This window comes from Anabrus simplex, chromosome 6 (genome assembly GCF_040414725.1).
Source record: "Anabrus simplex isolate iqAnaSimp1 chromosome 6, ASM4041472v1, whole genome shotgun sequence".
NCBI classification, from domain to species: Eukaryota; Metazoa; Arthropoda; class Insecta; order Orthoptera; family Tettigoniidae; genus Anabrus; species Anabrus simplex.
The window spans coordinates 201,741,130-201,767,836 of NC_090270.1; the positions used below are offsets into that span (position 1 = coordinate 201,741,130).

At 37.3% G+C, this 26,707-nt stretch overlaps 1 protein-coding gene across 2 annotated transcripts in view; it reads left to right on the forward strand.

Annotated features, from left to right (window-relative positions):
• The window catches only part of btz (barentsz), a 157,385-nt gene extending 141,322 nt beyond the window's left edge, over positions 1-16,063 (forward strand). For both annotated transcript variants that reach the window (XM_067150141.2, XM_067150142.2), the window contains exons 9-10: positions 1,195-1,547; positions 10,028-16,063. In XM_067150141.2, coding sequence (XP_067006242.2) covers positions 1,195-1,547; positions 10,028-10,429 — 755 coding nt within the window. In that variant the 3' untranslated portion in view covers positions 10,430-16,063. The remainder of the gene's footprint in view (positions 1-1,194; positions 1,548-10,027) is intronic.
• The last annotated feature ends 10,644 nt before the right edge of the window (positions 16,064-26,707 follow it).

Here is a 26,707-nt window from a genome sequence, read left to right on the forward strand (position 1 = left end):
ACAGTGCCTGAAAATAGAGTTCTGTGAAAGTGATCGGGAGAAATATGTTTGTGGATCGTTCATGTACAGCTTTCCTTGTTTAATAAAACAATCCTGGCTATGGAGAAAATGAAGGCTAGTGCAGCTGATTTTGTGATCAAAGTAGAAAATTTGAGAAGCGATATTTAAGAAAGTTGTGACAATGAATTTGTAGTATAAGAAACAAAGAAATTGGAGTGTGATATCATTTCTATTAATATAATGAGAGAGTTTACCAATGTCTATGATCAGTGTCCTCCTACTTTGAGCTGTGTGCTGTTTAGATGGAGAAGAATCATTTTCGTGGGTAAACAACATTACATTGGCCAAAATGTAGAAATCTCTGAAAATATCAGTGAAACACTTGCATAATCATAGATGAACTGTTTAATGGAGGGGATGGTTACAAATGTATTTTGGTCTTCAAACTGTTAACAGGTGGGAAACCAATAAATTAAATTGTGAAGCTAAATGGCTTTAACTGTACAATTTCAACAATTGAAATATTTCTGTGTCTAATATCAGCGGATTTCTTAAGTACATTTTCTGACCTGTCTGTCTGACTTTTCTTATCCTGCTGAAAGAGTATTTTGAACAATGAATTGTTGGAAGAAAAAGGTAAAATGGCAGCATTCACATCAAAAGTTCTAATGATATATGAATTAAATATCAAACTTAGCTCTAGCAGATTTTATGAGAAAATTAAGAATGGCAAATCATTTCTAAACAAAAGGTCTATGCCTTTAACAAATACGAATGATTTCATTCATGCTTAGACAACTAAGTTTCTGCAGCAAGTTTATTTTTTCTATAGTAAAAGGTGTACCTAATGTGTACTTGAATGTGAGTACGCTTAATATTCTATGTATCCAAGAAGGCCCTACTTAATGGTGTTATTGGAGAATGGAAGGCTATGCCATAGTTTTACAAAGTGTCCTGGTTTGAAAAGAAAATATTATGGTAATCGTAAATAAGTCTCTAGTTTTCATGTCAGTTTTCCTTGTTTTTATTAATATGGTCCTTGTTGGCATCCCATTAAACTGTACTTTTAATTGTATGCAAGTGACCTTCATTTTATCCTTTTATGACTAATTACTGCATAATGCTGTGGTGTTACTTTGTTTTTTATTGGCTTTTGAAACTGTTTGACTCTACTAACAGAAGATCTTCCTCCAGGTTATGTTCCACAACCAGAGGAATTGGAAGGGGTTGGGTATGTGCAGCAGCCTGTGTATGCAGAGTCTCCCCAACAGACCACTGTGGTGCAGCCGCCAACTACTCCCCCACTAGCTCTAATTCCTCCCCATGCCCATGCACAGGGTCCAGCCTTTGCTGCTACCTTCCCTTCGCCTCCTACATTTATACCACCCCCTGTGAGTGGCCCCCCTCCAAGAATACTACCACCTGGAGCAACACCTTACCTGGCAGCTACGCCAACAGCTGCTCCTATTATCAATTATGTTCCTACCCCAACTCAAGGACAGTTTCCACCTCAGGCATATCCAGCCTTCCAGGGCTATACTACTGTGGTAAGTTCTGTACTCTTAGTGCGTTTACATGCAGGATTCAAATTGATTTGAGTACACTTTCTTTATTAGAAATGCAATGTTAATGGAGACTCAATCTGGATTGGGTCTCAAGGTCAGTATGGTAAAATCTGGGATCATACCAGGTTCGGTTTGATTTGAGTTCCATGTGAATGTGGATCATACTGAGATAATATTGAAAGCGACGTGCATACCCTCGCATGTTTGTTCGTCGAAAATAATTTCCATAATCAAATCTCATTTTCATTCATAATCGATAGCCAGATGAATATTTACAAGCAACAGAATCGCCAAAAAATGACAAATTGTCATCCACAGGCATATTTTTAATACATCCATAATTAACTTACTAGGCTACTTCACTTCGCTAGGCTATTTAAAAAAGCATGTATGAAAATTGCATTCAATCATTTTGATATAGGTTATATCAATCAAATCATATAGGCAATATCGTTATTTTTGTGTATTGTTTATTTATGTCGATCTTGCTTGACAGATTCAGTACGGTACTCAACATTCATGCAAACGGGTATTGGATTCAGTACGGTAAGTGTACTCAAATCGATTTCAATCCCTATGTAAACATAGTAACTGTAGCGCATTATGGCTATTAAGGTTGCATGCCGAGCACTAACTTTCTATCTTTTGTAATATGCATTGTTCCTTTTTGTTAGAGTATGCGAGTGAAATACTTCTGAAAATGTATTTTGTTGTAATCTTAGCAACTTTTTTCCTAACTGCCCAATGATAGAGTACAAAGAACAGTAGGAAGAGACTGCAGAATGCAAAGACAGAGAGAGGATACCAGAGTAGTAGTGGAATAGTTCTGTTCATTGTGAATATTCCTTTATCTATTGTCACCAAACAAAATTGAACACACAGGAATACAAAACTTAACAATTGGTTAAATCCTAATTTTTGCATGTTGAATAGAAGTTAACTTTCTGTTTTGCCTTTATAAGTTTTCTGTTCAATGTAATTACTAGCATTTGATCAAAATGATTTATTTTGCATAATGTAAGAAGTGTATATCAGCAGCCTCCATGACTCAGGCAGCCTCTCACCGCTCTGTTCCTTAGTTCAAATCCTGGTCACTCCATGTGAGATTTGTGCTGGACAAAGCAGAGGCGGGGCAGATTTTTCTCTGGCTGCTCTTGTTTTCCCTTTCATCTTTCATTCCAGCAACACTCTCCAGTATCATTTCTTTTCAGTAATCATTCATTAATCATTGCCCTAGAAAGTGTGACAGGCTTCGGCAGCCGGCACAATTCCTATCCTCACCGCTAGATGGGGACTTCATTCATTCCATTCCTGACCTGGTCAAATGGCTGGAAACAGGCTTTGGGTTTACAAGAAGTGTATAATATCATACATGAGACACTTGCTGGACAGCAGTAATATTGATAATACAGTATATATAACATAAGTAATATTTCATATCTCAAATACCAATAAAAGTTACTTTTGATTCATAGTGAATGAATGGCAAACTGATGCACATTTGAAGCCCTCATTAAAATCTCAAGTTCAACCATCAATTCTTTTCTAATCCCTCTACAGAAGAAGTTTGGTAATTAAACACACTGGTAACTTCTCTGTATGTGTAAGGAAAGAAGATATTGCCATGTATGAACCTAAATTGTTGGCAACTGTCAGTCAGAACTTATAAATTTTAGAGTTGTTGTGAGAAATATACATTTCTATTTTAACTATTAGAAAGGAACAAACAGGTGACAAATCAGGATGTATATAGAAAGATTGGAACGTGTAGAGGAACTGTCTTAGGATAAACACAATGACAGGCCATCGTAGAAAGAGGAGACAGGGACAAACATGATAGTACCAAAGAATACGGACAGTCTCCACATCTTATATGGTCGTCTTCAAGTAGATGTGCTCACTCTTCATCAATCCCAGTTCACCTAATTTTTTTTTTTTTTTCTGTGTCCCAACGTCATAAGAGGGACAGACACCAGCACTCATTTGGAGGCCACTTACACAGATCTTCAGTTGTCATTGGAGAAATATAAGGCAAGAAAAAAACTGCACAAGAACAGGAAAAATATTGACTATATCATACATTTTTGTGTATTGATAACTAGATGTTCTGTTGCTGGTTTCAAAAATTTCCTCACCTTTCTACTTGGCAGGCATGAGCATGTTAAGAGTTGTGAATGTTTTTATGAATTAAAATAGATAATCCTGCTTCTTTTGTTTTGCAGTTCTTGGTACTTTATATTTTCTCTTGTGTGGTGGGTGCTGTGGGAAATGGATTTGTCAGAATCAATGCTATAAGCTGTAAATACTTTGTATTGCTTCTTATAATTTGTTTGCTGTGTGGTTTTTGTTACATTTTTGCATGTATTTTACTGATTTGGTTGCTTCCTTTTTGTGCCTGCTATGGGGTCTTATTGTGCACACTTTCTGTGCTCTTCTGGCTGAAGGATGAATACTGCCACAGACTAATTCTGTGGTGTTCTGTCACCCCTGAAAAGTGGGCTAGCTTCCCTTTCTCTTCAGGGGTAAGTATTTCTCCTCAGATTTCCTTTCTAGAAATATTACAATCACACGTCGACGGCCTAGATCTAATACCATGTGTGTGATTTTGGTAAAGTCCTCAGGAGAAACAAAAAAAAAAACAGTTCTTCACAAAACTGTTCTACTTAAATATTACTTTGAATGGCCAGTCCCACTCATAATTACGTTAGTTTACTTCTGATATGATTATTTTGTACAGAAATCACTATCATTTTGTGGTGTTTAGTTTCAACGGCTTATGTGTTATTAGAATGTAAAATATCCTCGTTCATACATGTTACTAGTTAGAGCAAAGCAATTCTTGCTACTGTTGTGTATTGTTGTTTATTGTAAAATAACGTAAATGATAGGTTACTGAAATTAAAAAGGTAAGGACTGCAGTTGGGAAAATGTTATCATTGGAAAAACAAATAGGGGAAATTTTCAAAACTTTAAACATGAAGAAACTTGATAATAATGTACATACCGCACACACACACAAAATTTAATAAAAGTTCGTAAATTGTCAGTCAGTGCCACAATAAAGAAATCTACAAAATATCACTTCACACACATTATCAACAGGTAATACAAATCCTAAAAGTAAATGGTCAAAATAGTACCTGGGCAGCACATGAAGTAATTTTATATCAAGACATGTTATCTGACCTATTTATAAGGAATGCTGCAAAGCAGCATGCATTCTCTAGTTATAATAATAATAATAATAATAATAATAATAATAATAAATATGGCCTCAGCTACCGTGTGGAGACATTTAAATTTGACACCATCTAGCTGCCTGCTCATCAATTTCGACGTTCTGTTTTACTGTAGGTCTACTGGATGGCAGAGTAAACCAAATCTCTCTTGGGCGTCTATGGCTGATGATAGGAACCCACCAAGTGTAACAGCCTGAGTTCCCAGAAACTTTGATCAGTGAAGGAGGGGTTGAAATAAGTGAACACATCTTTTGGCTTATCAGTAGGCATTAAGAGCAAAATATTTCCACCTTTTCAGTACAAAATCAAGTAATGTGGGTTACATTACGGAAGAAACATTTATTGGAACTAGTAAAAGTTTCCAACGTGCTTTATGCCTTTTAGCGCATAACATGTTCAGCTGACGCAGTGGCACAGCTTAACACTTTTGTGCCCTGTGTTCAAATCCCAATTAATTGTTGTTTTTTTATCTACTTATATCCATTGATGATTTCTACACAAATATTCCTTATCAAGTTAATGGATACAAGGGTGTTACGTTGATTGTAAAATTACAACTGGGTTTCACAAAAAGTGTTATGCATTTATTATATACAGCCTATATATGAGTGTTATTTTTCAGGGACTACAGTGTTTTGTAAATTCGTTCTTATATTAATATGGGCATTCCCTTGGATGATACAGATCATAGAAACATTGTGAATATAGAAATATCACACACCACAAGCATCACGCAGGGGCAGGTTTGCCACAGTTATATTTCTGGGTGGGAATATCATTCGGGAAAGAAACGTCATTAACATTACTGAAGATGTCACGTGTTGGCAATAATTTTGCCAAAAACCATGCATTGCAGATCATTTTTCCAAAAAACAATTTCAGATAATTTGTTTCATTCTTTTATTGATGTTTTAAAATTCATTTACCAGTCAGACAGAGACAAATAAGAAGAAATTGTAAAATACATTGGACAAAACCGTTAGTAAATAAATGAAACCAAAAGAACCAATTTATCGGTATTTGAACATGGGGTGCACAAGTGTGAATCCACGGTGAAAGCCACTGCGCCAGCGTTGAACTTAGTACGCGCTGATAGGTACATAAAACATATTGGAACCTTCTACATGATTTTCTCGGAAATGCTTAAGTGTCTACGGATAAGTTGAAACGTGTTCGCTTAGTTCGACCCCTCTTTCACTGAGCAAAGTTTCTGGGAAATTAGATTATTATCCTTGACGGGTTCCCTTTGTGAGTTTTTAATGAATTTTGTCCTGTAAACACCAATCTTTTACATGCAGATAGTATGACATGAAGTGTCAAATGGACTTTTTTCTGCCCTTTGAAAGTCCAACTACCTCTGTTGGGTTTCAACCCACTATCTAGGGATCCGGAGGTTGAAACACTACCACTAATGTGCTTTATGCTTTTTAGCGCATAACAAGTTCAACTGATGCAGTGGTGCAGCTTCACACTTTAGCACCCTGTGTTGATGCATGTATGCTAATGGAGAGCATTTTTAACATTTCATGTTAAGAAAGTGTTTCCATGTGGTATGCTGATACTTTCTATTCCTGTGTATTTCCCATGTACTATGTAGAGTTGTAGAAAATGCGTTCTAACATGGAAATAATTTCCGGACCGTTGTCCATGGAACAAATTTTCTTCTTCTACATCTAAGGAATGTGTCCTGTAAGTTTTCCCTTACTTTCTGTTACACCTTGTATACAATATAGATTCTTATTTAATGTAATAGAAGATGAAATGGGAACAGCATCACTTTCTGTTATGGTGATGCTGCTATATGTGAAGATAATTTTTTTTTTTTTGATGATTTGTCTTGCTGATGAACGTAATGTGAAGGTCAAATTAAAGGCTTCTCATTTCTTAGTATAGAGCACCAAAAAAAAAAAACCAAACATATGTAACAGGATGCTAGAGATGATAGAGTGATTGAACTATTATTTGATGTTCATTTAGGCTTGCTTACCAGTATTGTGATGTATATTACCTCTAGATTTGGGAAGTGCAATGGTGCCTCCTGGGTAGGTGTGTATGGGGGTTTTTGTTTTTACATTCATCCTTCATCCTGTTACAATTCAGTCGTTCTAAATCGCGACCATTTGTTTTAGGTGCACTCAGAAGTTTGTAGCACCTCTCAGAAGACTATAATTTTTTTTTAAATGTCTTTGTTTTTAGTTTAAAGCTAAGGTGATATTGTTTTTTAGAAACAAAGTTTCTTTAATTCTGATCCCACTTTTGTATTTTACGTCCACCTCATTAGCCCTGCAATTGTTTGACATTTATGAAAGTTTTATAGCATAGTTCAGTTAATATTCCTCCTATATTGTCCTGTATGTTGCTGTATATTTGCAGAATAAGTTTACGAGTGCTCATTTTCAGGAATCCTTCACCTCCATCAGATGTCCTATGACCTTGTCCTTCTTCCCGAAAGTTCCAGGGTATCTTTCATGAAGAATTGTGTAAGTTATAGATATTCTCTCTCTGAGGAAGCTAACTGTATATAGGAGTTTAAGTGAAGGTAAAGTTGAAAATAGTTAACATTATATATTGTTACATTTCTGGCGTTGCTAGCCATGCAGGATGCCCAAGAAGGAAACTTCACATTGATTTTGTAGCAGTAGAGTTTATATAATAAAGTTTCACATTAATAGTGTGACACTTTTGTAGCCAGTTAGTTCGTTACCATGACGTCAATATTTCTATATCAGTGATGCTCACTGTTCATGGACTTAGCCGTAAAAATAAAAATTTGTGTGTTTTCTCCATAATTATAGCTTGAGTTAAATATGTATGAAATATAAAAGATTGAACATTTCATTTTATACATTTTTAAACTCTTTAGATAGAACGAATATTTTGAAGATATTTAGAATTTTGTGATTATTGCAATCACTAAAATCTCTTTATTATTCCTCATATGGTAAGAATTTGTGAAACATAAAAGTCAGAAATTATTGATTGCACAACTTTTATACTGTATGTACATTTTATCAATACAGCTATTATTAATGGATAGATGTGACATTTCCTGTTTTTGGCTTTCTTATATTTACACTGTCAAATCACATTATGACCACCTGCTAGAAGTGCCATCTGCACGTAGCCCATGCATGACCTGGGCTGGTGAAGCGAGTATATAATATGACTGAGGCTGGCTGTATACAATGCACTTCCTGATGTCATGGGTAACGGAAGCGATTTAACCGAGTTTCAAAAAGGGATGATTATCAGCTCAGATCCAGGGGAGCCATTTTGGAAACGGTGACATTTGTGAACTGTTCACTGTAGTAATGATGTATTGTAAGTGGATGAATGGCACCAATGGGAATGACGATAATAAAAACTGCTGAGCTCCACGTGCCATTGATGTTCGAAGTGAACGTCAACTGACTGTACGTGAAGGCCAGCCGACAGGCTACAGTGGTAGTTTACCGACGAAATGAACCGGGGGACATCCAGACGTGTTTCTACCACTACATTTCAGTGAACTCTTCTGCAAATGGGGCTCTGGGATAGACAGAGTTTAAATGCACCCATCCTTACACAGGTGCATTGATGGAAACAACTGGAATTTGCTCGACAGAATGGTGGCTGGACCACTGCTGATTGGCTGCGGGTAGCTTCCTTCTCTGTGTAACGTTTTCTGCTGCATAGAATGGACATCAGTGTGCCCGGCAAGAAACGTTGGAGAACCAATCCCCTGCAACCATTGCTGGACGATCACAAGGCAATGGAGCCAGTGTTACAGTCTAGGGAATGTTCTTTTGTATTCCCCAAGTCCCATCATCCGTGTGGAAGGCATTCTTCATTGATTTGGTTATGACTCAATCCTTGGCAATCGTGTCCACCTGTTCATGTTGATTGTTTTTCCCCAGGAGGATGGGATCTTCCAGCATGATAATGCTGGCCGCACAACTAGAAGTGTCCGCATGTGGCTGGAAGAGTATGATCAAGACTTCAGAGTTCTTCCCTTGCCCCTCAACAGTCCCAGTCTAAATCCAATTCATCCGTGAAACACTTACATTATTGTGTTCGTCATGTCTCTGCCACACACCTTTCAGCAGTTGTTGGACGTACTGCAGACAGCAATGGCTCCAGATACCCTGTGATAATGCTGGCCTTGATTCAGTGCTGCACGTCTAGTTGGTTACTCTGGATACTAGCAAAAGGTCGTAATAAGTGATTTGACTGTGTATATATTATGCATTATACTAATCAGATAATATGTAGCCTAATACAAAACCTTGCTATCCTGAATTTAAAACTTGAGTTTCAAGGTGTTCTGTTCAGCTATTTTCTCGTGATTTCTGAATAGACAGACAAAAATTGAACTGAACCTACTTTCAACTTTTGTATATCTAATCGGAGATCAGGTGCCGGCCCTGTGATGTAGAGGTAGCATGCCTACCTCTTACCCAGAGACCCAGGGTTCAGTTCCTGGCCAAGTCAGGAATTTTTACCTGCATATGAGGGCTGGTTCAAGGTCCACTCAGCTTACATGATTACAATTCAGGAGCTACCAGACAGTAAGATAGCAGCCCCAGTCTCGAATGCCAAGAATAACAGCCGAGAGGATTTGTCCTGCTGACCAAACAACACCTTGTAATTTGTAGACCTTCAGGCTGAACAGTGGGCGCTTGGTAGGGCATTGGGCTTTCAGGGCCAGTAGTATCAGGGATTTTATTTATTTTATCTCACAAGATGAAGTATGAAGCAAAAAATTTAAGTTGTACAGAAAAAATTACATTTTATCTGTATAGATGAGTTACTTATTCTTCATGGGTTTACTGCAGTTTTGGACATGAATAGTAATGTCGGCTGTACTGTAGGATCTGACATATTTGCTTTGTAATTTACATTGCTTTGTTTTTACTATACATTTATGTTAATTGAGATTAAAGTTACAACTATGAGTCTGGCTGAGTAGCTTGGACGGTAGAGCGCTGTTCATCTGAGCTTAAGTTAGCAGGTTCAATCCCAACTCAGTCGGGTGGTATTTGAAGGTGCTCAAATACATCAGGCTCGTGTCTGTAGATTTGTTGGCACATTAAAAAACTCCTATGGGACAACATTCTGGCACCTCAGAGTCTCTGAAGACCGTAAAAGTAGTTAGTGGGATATAAAACCAATATTATTATTATTTTTTACAAATGTCTTTACAATATAAAGCCACTAACATTTCTTTTCTTATTGTCTTTATAGCCTACACCTCAGCCACCAGAGCTTTATCAGCCTCAGGGTGGCATTACTTACTACAGCCCCGAGGAACAAATGATGGCTCGTACCACCATAGCACAGAAGCGTCCGAGTACAGCCATTCCTATAGTTCCTCCTCCAGAGCGAGAACCCAGAGGGCGTGGACGTATTAGGGAGGTGTCGCCAACTGAAGTCACTCCCGGTGCGAATTCGAACGTAGTGGATGTGGGAACAGTCGAGGACCCACAACCTGTAACTGAAACAGTACAGGAAGAAACACCAGAATCGAAAGTGGAAGATTCAATACAGGATACAACTCCAGAAGTCAATGAACAAGAAGAGAATGACACACACACTCAGGGTACAGACATTGTAAATACAGTCGTAGAACAAGAGATACAAGCTTAAGTTATATTATTTAAATATAAGATGTCTATTATAAAGAAAGAAGAGGAAAAGCCGTAGTTTTCAATTGGGTCAGATGATTTTACAGGTTATTTTTAATTCAAGAGCATTTTATATAGCTATCTTGTCCAACTTTAAAATATTTATAATGACCACAGATGTTATTTTATTAATATATCTGGAATATTATGTTAATTGTTGTAGATTTATGTCATGTCTTGTGAAGGATATTCTTGTTGCTTTTAATTCACTGCAGCTGAAAACTAGTATGAAATCAACAACCTTCTATGGACTACGAAATGTTACCATGAATGGTATTGTAGTTGGTGATACCATGTACCCTTATTATTTTTTTTTTTTGGTAACATTATTCTACGAGGTAGTCTTTCATGGAATTTTGTATTTTAAAATTTCATTGTATGAATGTTGTATTTCTATTTCCAGCTGTATCTGAAGAAGTTAAATAATTTATTGACACATAAAATCCAGCTATTCTTGTTTTGTTGTCCATAGATTATTTAAAGAACCCTGTAGATTAATTTTCATGAGACAAATTAAGAGTTTCGAACAGCTGCAATCATTGGTACTACTTACATAGTTGTGAAACTAGTTTTTTATTACTTACTGTAAGTCAGAATTGAATATTGAAACAATACAGCAAGGATGGGAAAATTACTTTTTGAAAATATGAGAGTTGTTTCATCAATCATGGCAAGTGCATTATATCTTCCAATAAAGAAGCAGCAATGTAAATCCATTGTATGGGTTTGAAGGCCACAGAAATGTGCTTCTCAGTGCCTGCACCAAATTGGGTCTGGGTATATGAGACGCCTGTTGTGCAACTTTTGGATGGTTCAACAGTTGCTACACTTCTATCTTTGAAGTTTTGAAAAGTTACCAATCAGTGCTTCTCATAGCTCAACATGACACTGATGTGAATCTTCCTCAATGAGCTGCAGTTTTCTCTTATGACAGCTTGAACTTTATTTACATCCATCTCGGAGCTCAACTGATAGTACGCTCTTTTCCTTGCATTGTTAACTAGCTACCAATGCCCACAAACATCTGTTGGTGGCATTCAGCAGAGTATAACATAGATTTTCAAATTTATATACAGTAATGGATTTACCATTAGTGATGAGTGATACCGTGATTTGTGAATCACAGCGTGATTTGGTACCGTGATTTTCTAATATCAGTGATTTTTAACAGTGACATGATCACAATCAATGGACCGCCCATGCTGCTTGCTATTTGTAGCTTGTGATCATGAAAGGGCCTTGCAATTGTGACTATCTCTCTGTGCAAATATTTATAAGAAAATCAGCCATCTACGGCCTTATATATATAAACAGCCTTCATTTTTGTTGCAGTACAGAATACAGTGGTTGCCAGTTTACTTCTAGGTGTACAAACATAATTGCATCTACGTTAGTTTTTTGGACATGCTGAAAACCAACCAATATGTCCAAAACCCAAAAAAGTAGGGCAAACATTGGCAACAGTAGTGTTCTGTACCATAATTGATTATTTGGTATGTGCTAGAAAATGAAACTCAACACATTTGTCTGGCAAAAGTGAAAAATACGATGGATAACTCTATTCTAAGGTAAGATTAGGTTAACACTGTACCATTCCCTATCTCATAGATACAAAATGGTTAATCACTTCACCAAGTATAGAAGCATCATGTGATCCAAAAGTAAAAGATTACTCGTTAAAAGAAACTGAATCTAAAACAGAGCAAATAAAATACACAGATAACCACTAAATATGCCAATGAAATGATATTTACACATGTTTGTTATTATTCTACGCAAGTCCCGTAAATCATGATGAAATTTGAACGCATGCTTAAAAATAATACCACTGGGTGAGATGGCCGTGCGATTAGGGGTGCGCGGATGTGAGCTTGCATCCGGAAGAGTGGGTTCGAACCCCATTGTCGGCAGCCCTGAAGATGATTTTCCGTGGTTTGCCATTTTCACACCAGGCAAATGCTGGGGCTGTACCTTAATTAAGGCCACGGCCGCTTCCTTCCCTCTCCTAGGCCTTTCCTATCGCTTCGTCGCCATAAGATCTATCTGTGTCAATGCAATGTAAAGCCATTTATTTTTAAAAAATTTAAAAATCATATGTTAAGTGTCAACATGACAATTTCCTAAAATTGATATTACTAGCGATGAGAAGGTTTAAATTATTTTAATGTTAGGAAGGAATATGCTCAATGTTTATAAATACTTCATACTTACAATAATCTTATTATCTTAAAGGCAATTAAATTATAAATGTCCAGACTTGACGAGGGTACCGTTACGTCAGCAAGTGTAGTGATATCACGTCAGTCACAGTTTGTATTGTAACATTTATGAGGTCTGTATACGAGGACACGTGGTAATCACATTGGAGTGAAACCTTGAAATCATGGCTGATCACAGTGACAGCATAGGAAGTAAGTCATTACTAGAGCTGGGATTTTTATGCGGTATCAATAATATGTACATAAATATGTAACAAAAAGCACCAAAATATGTAGAATGGACAAAATATGTAATACCATATAATTAATATAAACTTACCATTTTGTCAGTTACAACACACTAAACACGCTTTATATTACAATTTGCAGCACAGTGAACAATTAAGTATTTTTCAATGTTCTTTGGAGTCATATGAATGTATCTCACACATATTCAATAGAAACTTATTATTTTCAACACTCAAAGCACGTTTATTCCTTAAATTTTGTAGCACAGTGAACTATTAAGTATTTTTCGATGAAGAGAAAGATCTTTCAACATCACATGATGTAACTGGGGCAAATTTTAGGAGAGGAATTTTTGCTGGAGAAATGTCCTCGGGAGTATCACCGTCATCTCCATTTAGAATTTGGCACACACTGTGAAATGATTTGTCTTCAACACTTTTTTGCAATTTACTCAATACACTTGCACCAGTTTCCCCATGCACAGCACTTAGTTTTTCAATAGCATCCTCTATGATGGCAATAGAATCTTGCAGTGGCAGTCCTGATGTTTCTAGACGTTTGATGGTTTCTGGAAGCCAGCAGAAGTTGCCCCTGATGTAGCTGATTGAGGAGACCACTTTGGAGTCAGTAAAGGCAGTTTGTGATTCACTAATAGATACAGCATTTTCAGGATCAAAAGAATCTACCACAGTCTTTATAGCATCTAGATGCTCACTATAGAATTTAACTGCTTCTATCCATGTCCCCCACCTCGTTAACACTGGTTCCGGTGGCAGTGGTATCTCTGGCAATTGCTGTTTGTAAGATAGCACTCGTGGAGCTTTTAGAAAAACCTTTTTTGTTGCTGAAATTAATCTATTCACTTGTGGAAACTTAGCTGTAATATCTTCGGCAACACGTTGCAGTCCATGAGCCAAGCATATAAAATGGACCATATTGGGATAAAACGCCTTCAAAGCAGTTGCACCCCTAAGCATATATGCTGCAGCATCAGAATACTGTACATCACTAATACCTTTTCCTCTTTCATCTCAGTCAGCCACAGAGCTCTTAATCCATCATTCACAAATCTTGCAATAGTTGAGTGATTTGTATAGTCTAGCTCTTTACAGTAAATCAAACATGGTTTTGAGGCACTGTCAAGTTGTAGCTTCCCCATCACAAGTTTTGCAATAAATCTACCCTTAGCATCTGTTGTTTCATCAACAGCAACTCATATGAAAGAATTTCCTATATGCTGTCTCATGTTGTGCATTACCTTGTCTTAGCAGACTTGAAGATAATTCTTGCGTAGTGTTGATTGATTAGGAACATGTTGCTTGCAGTATTTTTCCAGAAAAGATGTGGATTCAGGCACTTGAAGTTTATACCATGGAATATTGGCTGCAATCATTGCACTGCATAAGTCTTTATAAAAAGGGTTACTTGAAGGTGAAGACTGCATCTGTGTTAAAAGGATTTGTTTCTTTCGTAGACCTAACTGTTGGTTTTTTCCTATGCAGAGCACTTCGTGCATGTTGCTCAAGCTGGGATTTCATGGAACATGCGATATGTTTGTTGCATGGTTGGCAAATGACTACTTTGCCATCAGTTGCAAAGGACTCGTCAACTGCAATCCATGATTTTAACTTTGAAGCCAGCGAGGACGCTACTAGTGCCATATTGACTCTAGAGGAAACTGATGTTCATGAACTATGTTCTTCAGCTGTTCAAAAGAAACTAAAACCTAATTGAGACATTTGAAAGGAAGACAGCTCTAACAACAGATTTGGAAATTCCTAAGTACATAACAAAGAGGTCACAGAAAAATATTCCTGGAAACTCCTACATGAAAGTGGCTAGTTGTAAAGCAATTAACTCTAAAAGAGATGAAAGATTTAAGACTGGCACATGTAAAGTAACAGTTTTCCTGCAGCTAATTGGAACCTTTAGAATAACCTATTTTGCAAGGGTCTCTACCTGCACCTATCATCCTCTCAAATACTTGTCACTCGTAATTACCTTAATCCCCCTGTTGAGAGAACAGACAACAGCCCCACATTAAGTGTGAAACTTCAATTCAACAATTTATTATATATGAAAACAGGAAAACGCTAAAATATGTAATTTTATGTAATTTCGCTAAGAATATGTAGAATACCCACAAATATAAAAAAATACGGTATGTAAAATGAAATTTGGTAATAATAACCCTAATATAGTGTTTTGTGAACATATGACCTTTCCCAGCACCTAAATAGCAAGGGACAAAATATGTAATTACATAGAAATCCCAGCTCTAGTCATTACTTATGATTTTTAGCTATCAGTGAAAAAATCACAGTTCATGAAATATCGCCCATCACTATTTACCATACTCTAAAATGTTTGGAAGATATAATGCGGTTATGAAACGACCTCTGTAGTTACGTGTTATTACAGTTCAAGAGTTGGGTGCAAGAGGGACTGATAATTTTGTGTTTTGTGCCTTAAAATATTTAATCCCACCAGTCTTAAATAAATGAAGGAATAAAATAAGAGCAGTTGTTTCATATTCCAAAGGGGCGGGGTGGGCTGATGTCGGAATGTAGTCTATCTAAAAATTCTTCATGGAGCACATTATTTGATAGTGTTGTTCATTTATGAGAAGATGAATGCCTCTTCTTCCAATAATATTGCAAAACTGTATTTTCCTATCATATGTTCTTTTCTGTTAGTAGTTCACATTTCTGAATGCTTAAGTAACTAATGTTCTATGAGTAGGGAATCATCACAATTAAGTATCAAGACGAGTGGTGCCGAGTACTTTGATATTATCATTTCGTTCCTTGATAATTAGTGGATGAGTGTGTCTCCATATCAGAACTTAAATCCAATCCTGTACCTCCATTCAGTTGTAATATGATTAGCCAATATGATATTGTAAATGAAACAAATTATGTTATGAAACATAAAAGAAATCTCTACTTTGATTGGGAAATAACTTAGAATTAATTTATGTACATGTTTTGTTTGATCAGATAACTTTTGAGTAAAATGAATATGTATTTCGTTGTCAGGTCACAACTACTGTAAGTTCAGAAATGTTTATTTTTAAAAGCTTTTGTAATCTTCATGTTTTAAAAAAAGGTTCTTTAGACACGTATGATAAATTCAATATCCTTCAATGATATATTGTTCAGCATTTAGATTTAAACATCAAGCCAAACCCATCCAGACTATCTTGTTGAATGACAATAATTTTGCATTTTCAGAGCTGCAACAACTGACTATTAAGCTTTTGGGAGAAAAGAAACTCCTGTAGAACACAATCAAGCTTGGAGTTGTTATTCAAATTAAATGAAGTATCCAAACACTTCAGAGGTTATTGTTTAGTGTATGGTATTTACATGACAATTGATATAAAATTAAAATTAAACCAAATAAACAAACATTAAAAATAAGGATAGCACAACATTCAAAGAAAATGTTTGGAGCTGGACATATACTTCACAAATTAATTTGCCATTGTAACATCAATCCAGTCACTAATTGATGCCCACAGTATAATTTAGTAAAGGGCTCCTCAATCACACACTGTATTATCTACCTACCTCCATTTACTGTAAATACCAAATCCCTGTATTTATCATGCTTTGTTTAGGGTTGCCCATGTTTGTTTGACAAGGAAGATTTAAACATCCAACAACACCTTCAGCAGTCTGCCGTCCATGGCAGGTGATGTTTCATAAATGATGTTCTGCTGGAGCTTCTCACTATTGTTTCCAAATTGTTCTGCTGTTGAAGATTTTGCAAATCAAACTGTGAGCCTCTCCTAAGGGTGGATGGGGTCTTTCAGTCTGTTATTGCCCAATGATGCAATGTCTTGATGGACCTGGAGCTGAGGAATGGGATGAGGGCACTTGATCAACGTGGTCATGCAGTGCAATTCCAGCTAGCAGAGCGAGAGAGGCGATATAGGGTAATATGATGAATGAGGAAAATGCTGTGATATGAGTCAGTTAGAAATTCTCCTTTGAGGATTTTTTTGAAATCTATATATACGTAGCAGGTGGACACGTGACTGCATAACAGTTGGATAGGCTTCACTTCCTATACTCAAGGCTGGAGGGTTGAAATTGGACACATCAATTGGTATTTAACCCGCCAGTTGTCGCTATATGAGCAAAATGCTCACAGTCATTGAACATCATCTGCTCTTTTATACAATATGTAGATTCGAACTTGAGCCTTAATGTACCTTCGCACAGCAGTTTCGAGAGAAGTACGGATGCATTGAAACTCACATCTGTGACCTTGAGAAGGGACAGGGAGGGAGGAATTATCAGCGACAGTCAACAGTGAGCATTTTGCTTCACGCGTGACCAGTCGCGTTACTTCCATCCTAGCAACCCCTTGTGGGTTAAGAGTTGTTATGAGAGACCCATGTCAGCTGATTTATTGCCATATTTTATAGAACCCTGTTCCTATTATTTGTAAATTTCTTAAAATCTGTAGCAGTTAATAGTAGCAGCATTTGAAAGGATAAAGTATCTCTATGGTATAAGGTTAGCATTTCTCCTTCTTGCCCAGAAGCCCTGCTCTTTAAAGTAGGAAATCAACAACATTACAAAATGATTAAATCACATGGAAGCAGATATACATTTTGTAATTAAATTTACATTTTATCACCTGCAGTCATTCTGTCATGGTGGTCATTTTTTTTTTCAAATAATCATAAGTGTATTGAAACTTACCAGTAATGTTATAATTTTGGAGTTTTTGGAGTTTGAGGAGTAATAAGAGAATATCATTTTGTTAATGAATTTGTGAAAAACTTGGGCAAGATACAGAAGTATCTAAAATTAGTTTATGATGCTAAAAGCTTACAAGGAATTTTATAAACTTAGTAAGGAAAACAATCCTATAAACGGCATGAACCCATCAGATTTTTACTTGGCTTATCTTTCCAATAACATTTAGTATAACATTGTTCCAATAAAATCTATATCATTAACATTTCAGTTAAAATACCCTTTATTTCTTCTCAGAACTGATGAGATTTAAGAAGTTTGACAAACGTGGTGTATACACACTGGCAAATTTGAGATGGCAAATTCATGATTATGGTGTTTGAATTCCCAAATTGACAGTGGCTGTCTTGGGTGTGTTTTACCTTGCACCTTTTTCTTCGTATGCTAGGAAAAATTGCCAAGATAGTACCATTACATGTTGTTATCTCCCACTAGTTTTTCTAATGCTAGTTCATTCAGTTGGTGACAGAACATACCTGTTGCCTCAGAGCAATTACCTGTTACATTTTGATCCACAACTGCTGCTCCCTATGATCCAAAATATAATCTGTAATCCTAGTAATTAGAAAACCATCAGTAGCACCATTAGTGAATTCTTGGTTTTGGAATCATCTTGTACATGTGCTCATAATATTTCAATCCCTTTGAAGATGAAATGTTTAAAAATGTAAACGCTTCACATCCAGAGAGAGAGTGAGTGAGTGAGTGATTCACTCTCCCAGATTTTTAATAAGGTCAGCACTACTAAACATGCAGGGTTATAATGCAGAAATATATGTCTGTTAAGTCTTCAGCCTGGTGGCTTGTTGGGTCCTCGAAAAGCTTCACCAAAGTTTATGTGGTTATAAAGGAGCCGAAAAATCAATTAGCAGCACTATCATGAGGATTGCAAGGCATAGTGAGTGAGGTAGTTTGCCATTGCTTTACTGACTGGGCCAGATAGCGCTATTGCAGCACTGCTGGCCCTATGAACAAAACCTTACATAACATCCATGTGCATTAATCTTGCTCTGAATGTCATTACTCTGCACCGCTCATACCATTGAAAATGAAAACCTACAACCTGTTTTCCAGTCATTGACGGGATCAGGGATGGAATGAATGAAGTCCCTATCTTGCGGCGAGAATAGGAATTATGCCGGCTGCCGAGGCCTGTTGCACTCCTCTGGGGCAATGATTAGTGACTGACAGATGAAATGAAATAATGGAGAGTGTTGCTGGAGTGAAAGATGACAGGGAAAACCGGAGTACCTGGAGAAAAACCTGTCCCGCCTCCGCTTTGTCCACCGCAAATCTCACATGGAGTGACCAGGATTTGAACCACGGAACCCAGCGGTGAGAGGCTGCCGCCTGAGACACGGAGGCTTCGCTCATACCATTGTAGCCATAAATTTGACTAACACCTAAATGGAAATTCCATTTTACTCTGGCCTGTGCCAAGAGACGGATGCAAAGATACTGCACCTGTTAAGAAATTGCAACAGGCAGATATACACACCAGAAAAAGTTTGGAATATCAAGGATGCAATGTAATAATAAAGTTACAGAATGTTGTTTAATGTATCACAGGGGGACACAGCCTGGAAGTGTTAAACTTTTACAAACTCTTTTTCATATCTAACTCAAACACTAACAATGAAAAGGTTACAATCTGTAGGGCTTTTTTTCCACTCTGCCTTATTGCTGTGTATGGCCTCCTCTTGCATGTTCAGGTCTTCGGATACACTGTGGCTTGCTTGCAATCAGTACATTGATATTCATCTTGAGGAAGAAGGTCCCATTCCACGTGGGCAAATCTCATGAGGTCTCTGAGGGTTTATGGAGCTTATGAACTATCAAGAACAGCAGTTTTCAACCTGTTCCATGCATTCTCAATGAAGTTCATATCCGATGAATTAGCTGCTCAATTTATATGGTTGATATTTGCCTCTCGTGAAGTTCCTCACTGATGCACCTTGATGTGGGCAAGTATTGTCATTGAAGAAAATGGATTCAGCACCATATACTTCCCTAAGGGGTTTTTACAAATGTTCAAAGCATTTTATTAGTACACCCTTGGGCAGTTAACATCCCTTGAATTGGTATCAACAGCCATGCATTATCCCAGCCCAAAACATTGTACCACCACTCCAAATGCATGCACCTCTTGAACATGCTGGTACTTTCCACTGTGTCCTTTATGTCTCCACTCACTTTGTCGTCGGAAGTTCATCTTGTGAAGATGTTCTTGTCTTGTGAGAGTAATAGTTCCAATTCATGGAGTTTACCCTTTCAACCATTTAAAATCATATATTTAATTCAAATTAAAAGTTATTAAAAAGACACAAAGCTAGATAAAAACACAGTCCATGGAATAAAAGCATAGTTAGCAATAAAGTAAGGATTAAAAACAAATAGAAAGTTCACTTTAAAACACGATAAAACAGGACACTATCCCTCATAAAACGGATGACGAGGTCTACTGACTGTTCATCATCTCGTCATTCCATAGTTTATCCGGTTTGAACCTGTTACATAGGTTTGCGTTGCCTGTAAATGGCACTGCAATATGAGAAACACCATAGGTCTGTGTTACATGTGCGCATTGCATTACCTGTTAGTAGTACCGTAATGTGTGGAATTCCACAAGCCTCAATACTTTTCATTAGTACCGCAACATGACAAATACCATGGTTCTACTTTCCTAGCAATAAGTACCATTATGAGGGGCTGATGACTTGGATTTTCGACCCCTTTAGACTACAAGCATCATCAGTTCAGTATTGTGCTTTAGAAGCAGTCCCTTGGTTTGTAATACTATTGTTTTATGTCAGTTTCTGTGAATGTGAGGCATTGTGGGTCGGATCCACTGATTGTTTTAAATTCATATCCATCCATTCATTCTTCATTCTCACGGTTTGAATTCTGGTCAGTGGAGGATTTTGGACTTTTTATTTGTCATTACATTTCGTCTCATTTCATACCATTAGCATCCATAGCAGAAATGAAACAGCACAACACAAGACCTGATCAGGTTCAGATGCAGTAGCTACTGATCACAGAACATCTGCGTGAATGCGGAGAGAGGAAGAGTGGGAGAGCAGGTGACCTTGAAAGAACCAATCATAGTCCAGTTACAGGATAGCCAGTGATGTGCGAGACTCCGAAAACAGACGTGTTTGAGACCATTGATGTGCCGATGATAGCAGCCAATAACATAACGAGAAGCCGGGCTCCAGGGTAAAGGCACCGATGGAGATCCATTGGTTTGTTTCATCATCACCTGATATTGAACAACAAGGTCTGGCCATGTGCCATCTGTGGCTGTATATACATATGCTTCGACAACTTCTTGATCAGTGAGTTCTTTTACTATAGCATTGATTGCCAGATTAAAGAGATAAAGGGGTGCCTTGGGAGACACCCTTTAGCTGGATGGCTTTCTTTTCTTGATACCCGTCTCGATCTGGATACGACAGTCAACTAGTAGTTTCAGTCAGCTCTTTCATATTTCAGAAATGCCAACACAACAGTTCAAGTTATTTGACTTTGCAATTGGGAGGCAACCTTTAATCAAAGTTTTATTAACTATGCATCCCCAGTGAGGAAACAAAGCCTCAAGAGAAATTGAGGTAGCTGCGCAGTACCTCATCAAAGACTTGTTTAATTATCCATCTAATAATGGAGAAAATCATTGTGGGCCTCCAATTCTTTAAATTGTGTGGGTCATCCTCTTGGAAAATTAGAACTGTTTCTTCCTAATTTAAACTCTGCCAGCACAATAACAAATCTGTCCATTGCAGTCCCAAGCAACGCAATAAACTTTACTGCTTTCAGGTGCTTCGAAATCAGTGCCCTAACTTGATCTGGTCCAGGAGTTGTCAGGACTGGTACGTGACAAGGCTTCATTTATGTCCTCTTCAGATATTTGAACTGAATTTGATACATCCAGCTTTGTTTGGACATTAGGTTGTACAGGAGTCGTGTCATTTTTCACATCCAAATATTCCAGTGAAATACTCCTCGATTTCATTTTCTGGCGAACCACTGTCATGACATGCCTCACAACTAGTTTCCTGTTTTTGTAGTAATTAAATTGGGCTACGTCATACGCATATTTCTTTTGTTACCCACGAATGCAAGCTCACAGCTGCTTGACCCAAACCACGCAACCAACTTGTTTGGTTTTCACTTTTATTAACCTTCTAAGTGCTATGTATACTATTCTGTGGTACAAGATGGAGTTTCAAATTTGATTTTTTTTTTTTTAATGTGAAGCCTGGTGATTGAAAACATTTCCCAAATACATGGTTTTTTTGGCTGAAGTTGAGTTATATGTGGTTTCAGAGCAAAATGTTCTCTTTCTGTCTCATGCAGAGGTCATCAAATACATTGGAAGGTTTTTTCCATTGTTTATTTTAGAAGAAATCACCAACTGCATTTCTGGTTCAAGTATGGCCAGGAAAAAGTCAATTTATTGCAGGACCATGAAAATGTCACTGACCTCTAATGTTATGTAACTAAAATAGAAAGTTGTCCCAAAAAAAAAGCTATAAGAAAGGTGCATTTTATGGTAATTGTTCACTTTCTCTTGATACTCATCTATGTTGTGAAGATCTTCTGTCACGAAAAACGAAACATACTGGGAGTCTGAAGAGTCAGAGGGCTAGAACGGAAGGCAATACATTTCCAGACTTCACCTTCTGAATGTAGTTTGTCACTGATAACCATAAAAACATTGTCTAACTGAATGTCAGATTTTTCGACTCTAGCACTACAAAGCAGTCTGGACAGTCGGAAAATTTCAACTCTTGGCACTTGTTGGGTTAAATCATTGTCACAGCAGGGACCTGTTTTTGTATTCTCTCCTTATAGAATGATCCTGTCTGTGATGAAAATTGTATTCTTGCCTTATGGTGGCATATGTAGTGTTATAACCCTGACTAGTCTTTTAGCTAACATTTCCTCATTCTCATTACAAGCTTGCATCATCTCAACACACTCTTGCATTGGCTGGTTAAACTGAAGTGGGACTCATCAGTCTCACTGTTGTGGGAAATTCTCTGAAACAGCTAAATTGTACTTATACCCTGAGTCACTTAATTTCTTAGCAGTTGATGTTAACCCGTAGTTGCCAAAGCGCTGTCTCAAAATAGCTAAGTCTATGAAAATGTCACTAAAGCCGTTGATTCTATCGGCCACCATCATATTCGTCGATCTGTAGCTTCTTGCGAAATGCCTGAAAATTTAAGGATTTCAGTTGAGAACCAAATTCAAATTTAAGTAGGCCTCAATAAGTCAAAAACCAACCGGCTAAAAAGAGGAGTTACTCATGGTCCTATATCCCCATGTCTGTTTAATCTGGCTATTGATAATACGTTAAAAGAGCTTTCTGAGCATGATGTTTCTGATATTCACGGTTTTTCAGTAGTCGACAGTTTACAAAGCTGTCTTGTTTAGCTTTTGCTGATGACATTGCCCTGACAGCAAAAGATGAATCCAGTATCAGCAGCCCTATCTTCCAAGCAGAAAACTCTCTAGCATCAATTGGCTTCAGAATCAATCCAGTTAAACGCAAATTAATATGTATTAGAAGTGGAATACTGTCTCTTGCTGAAATCCTCACTGTAGACAAGTCCAGTATATATTCATTGATATCTAATAAAGAATGTATTAAATACCTTGGAGTTAATTTCAATGATGAGATTACATTTGACGAGGCAACAGTAATTGCTGACTTAACGATAAACATTATGAAGTTATGCGCCTCTCCTTTGCTGAAACCGGATCAGAAAATATCCATCATCAATAAATATATATGGCCCAGTCTTATATACCCACTTCAGTGTGTTCCATTAACTAAAATCAAAAATAGCTTTCTGGAAGATGTTGATAAGATGGTAAAAGGCACAGTAAAAAATTATTGGTCTCCCTCATGACTGTACAGATGGAACGATCTACGCTCCAAAGCAGTTCCGAGACTTAGGTCTTATGCGAGCCAAGTTGGAAGCTCCTATACAAAACTTCAGTATATGCTGCCATGTTAGAGACTATCACCTTCACGCTATCCAAGACTTGTGGGCATAAAAGAAGTCAGTATTGGAGAAGTTAGATATTGGTGATCTAATAATCCATTGACTGGTTGGCAAATTCGTAAACTACTATGAGAACAAGGCTTCTGCACTTGGACACTATACTCTTCGAGGGAAAAGGCAAAGTTTATGCCGATCACCCTAAAGCAAACTTCTGGGTAAGAAACATAAAAGGACTGTCAAATTCTGAATGGGCAAATGCTCTCAAAATATCGTGCAACATCTCGGCAGTTCGAGCAGTTCCTGGTAGATATCTTGGCACAATCTGCTGCTGTCATCCAGACTGCAGCGAGAATGAAACTCTTGGTCATGTGTTAAGGATACTGCTGAAAAGGAGAATTGCTCAGGAACACCTGTCATCACAGAGTGAGAGCAACCTTAGCCTCTGCACTGGAAGATTTGAAGTGAAGTGGTTATGAAGAAGTACACTGTATCTCTTTCACAGAGTCTAACAGAAGAGCAGACAGATATTGTTGCCATCCACCAGCAGACTCAAACAGCTGTTATTCTTGACCCAACCATCTGATTCGAAAGAGACTTATCCCAGGCTAAGGAAGTTGACTAGGAAAAGAAGAGCATTTACGAACCATGCATCCCATATGTGAGAGAGACATAACATTCGCCCAGAAAACTGGTCCGTAATGGGTCTGCTATTTGGAAGCAGAGACAGAGAACCTAAGCATACCTGAGAAATCTTTAAAAAGCTCGGAATCCAGCACACGACTTTGGAAAAAAAATTATAGTGGACATTTTAAAAGATTCAGTAACCATCTTAAATCACTTATACTACTCCTAAATGATAAATCATCTAGTGTTTCCTTTCTGTACAATAATCAATCAATACTGATCTGCATTTAGGGCAGTCGCCCAGGTGGCAGATTTCCTATCTGTTGTTTTCCTAGCCTTTTCCTAAATGATTTCAAAGAATTTGGAAATTTATTGAACGTCTCCCTTGGTAAGTTATTCCAGTCCCTAACTCCCCTTCCTATAAATGAATATTTGCCCCAGTTTGTCCTCTTGAATTCCAACTTTATCTTCATATTGTGATCTTTCCTACTTTTATAAACGCCACTCAAACTTATTCGTCTACTAATGTCATTCCACGCTACCTCTCTGCTGACTGCTCGGAACATACCACTTAGTCGAGCAGCTCTTCTTCTTTCTCTCAATTCTTCCCAACCCAAACTTTGCAACATTTTTGTAATGCTACTCTTTTGTCGGAAATCACCCAGAACAAATCGAGCTGCTTTTCTTTGGATTTTTCCAATTCTTGAATCAGGTAATCCTGGTTAGGGTCCCATACACTGGAACCATACTCTAGTTGGGGTCTTACCAGAGACTTATATGCCCTCTCCTTTACATCCTTACTACAACCCCTAAACACCCTCATAATTTTAATATTTTCAGTTATCGCCTAAATTGAAAAAATTCAGGATCCTTGTGGTCATTCACGCTTTGTGAACTAATGTCTTTTGAAATAAAAAAATATATATATTGCCTAACAGCAAAATGCGGGATCATTTTATGTGCCAATCAATCAATAATTTGCGTTTAGGGCAGCCACCCAGGTGGCAGATTTCCTATCATTTCTTTACCTAGTCTGTTCTTAAATGATTTCAAAGAAGTTGGAAATTTATCAAACATTTCCCTTGATAAATTATTCCAATCCCTTACTCCTCGTCCTATAAATGAATATTTGCCCGGGAATAACTGAGGAAGGTGCGGTACTTCAAGTACCAGGTAGCTTAATACAGGAAAATGAAAGTGTGTTGGGGAGATTAGGCTAAGTAGAAACATTCCTCAAAATGATAAAAGTTCACTGTGAAGTAAAAATGATTCCTGTATGTCTTCTCACATGTTATATGTAATGGACGTTTCTCAGAAATGTGCCATCAGATTTATTTAAAAATCAAGTTACACTTCCCTATATGACTATTTCAATTATCCTATAATGGAGTTTTAACTGGTACACGTAACTGAAAGACAGAGATTTCTACCATTTTATTCTGATAATGAACTTTTTGTGTTCTCCATCCACTCAGACAAAATAACAAATCGCACACCAAGATAATAAAACGTGGTCAAGAAATTACGGTATTACCACCATAACCTTGCCCACCTCTGTAGTGTAACAGATAGCGTTGTTAACTGCTGTCTTTGAAGGCCCATTAAGAAATTTAAGATCGGCAGGAGGACCAATAGATGGTTAATTATGTACATGCAGCTCACCTCCACCAGGGGGTTGTGCCTGGAAAGAGCTGCACCACTTTAGGATGAGGACATTAATTTAAATTTTTTACCATAAACTTGTCTCATTGTTGTATGTGAATTGTTTTGCATTTGTTTGTTCCTTTCCATTACCAGTACTAATTTTTGGTGTAGGTTGAGTGAACCTCAGGGCTATATGCATCTCCTGAAGTGGAAATCTTGTTTCTAAATTTTCCTACTTCCTGTCTGGGAGTTGAATCCATGTCCTTTCCGAGTGAATAATTTTGGAGTTATACTGTAATAAATCCAAAATATGGGTTGTAGTGAGTTTTAGATGATTTTCCCCCCAAAATATTGAGTAAACTATCCCCTTTTTACAGGAAAAGCAAACATTTTGAATAAACAACTTTTTAAAGCCGTAGGTTTATTCCATCGACGAGATATTGCCAGCGGCCTTTATAGCTAGTGTGGCCATTGGCATTATCAGTTGGTCTCTTTCATAAGCGTGGACATTGACGATAAAGTGTCAGTTGGTCCTGTAAGGGTATACATCTGTTTGCCAGTTATCTTTGTATGGGACAGATTTCTTTCTTGAAAATAGGTACAAAGAAGATATTTTAATAATTAGCTAGCTAGTGTCTCAAAAACTTTTCTTTCTTTCTTTCTTTCTTTCTTTCTTTCTTTTATAAAACATGAAGAGGATGTACCTAGATTGCATTGTATGTACAAGTAAAAAAAGAAA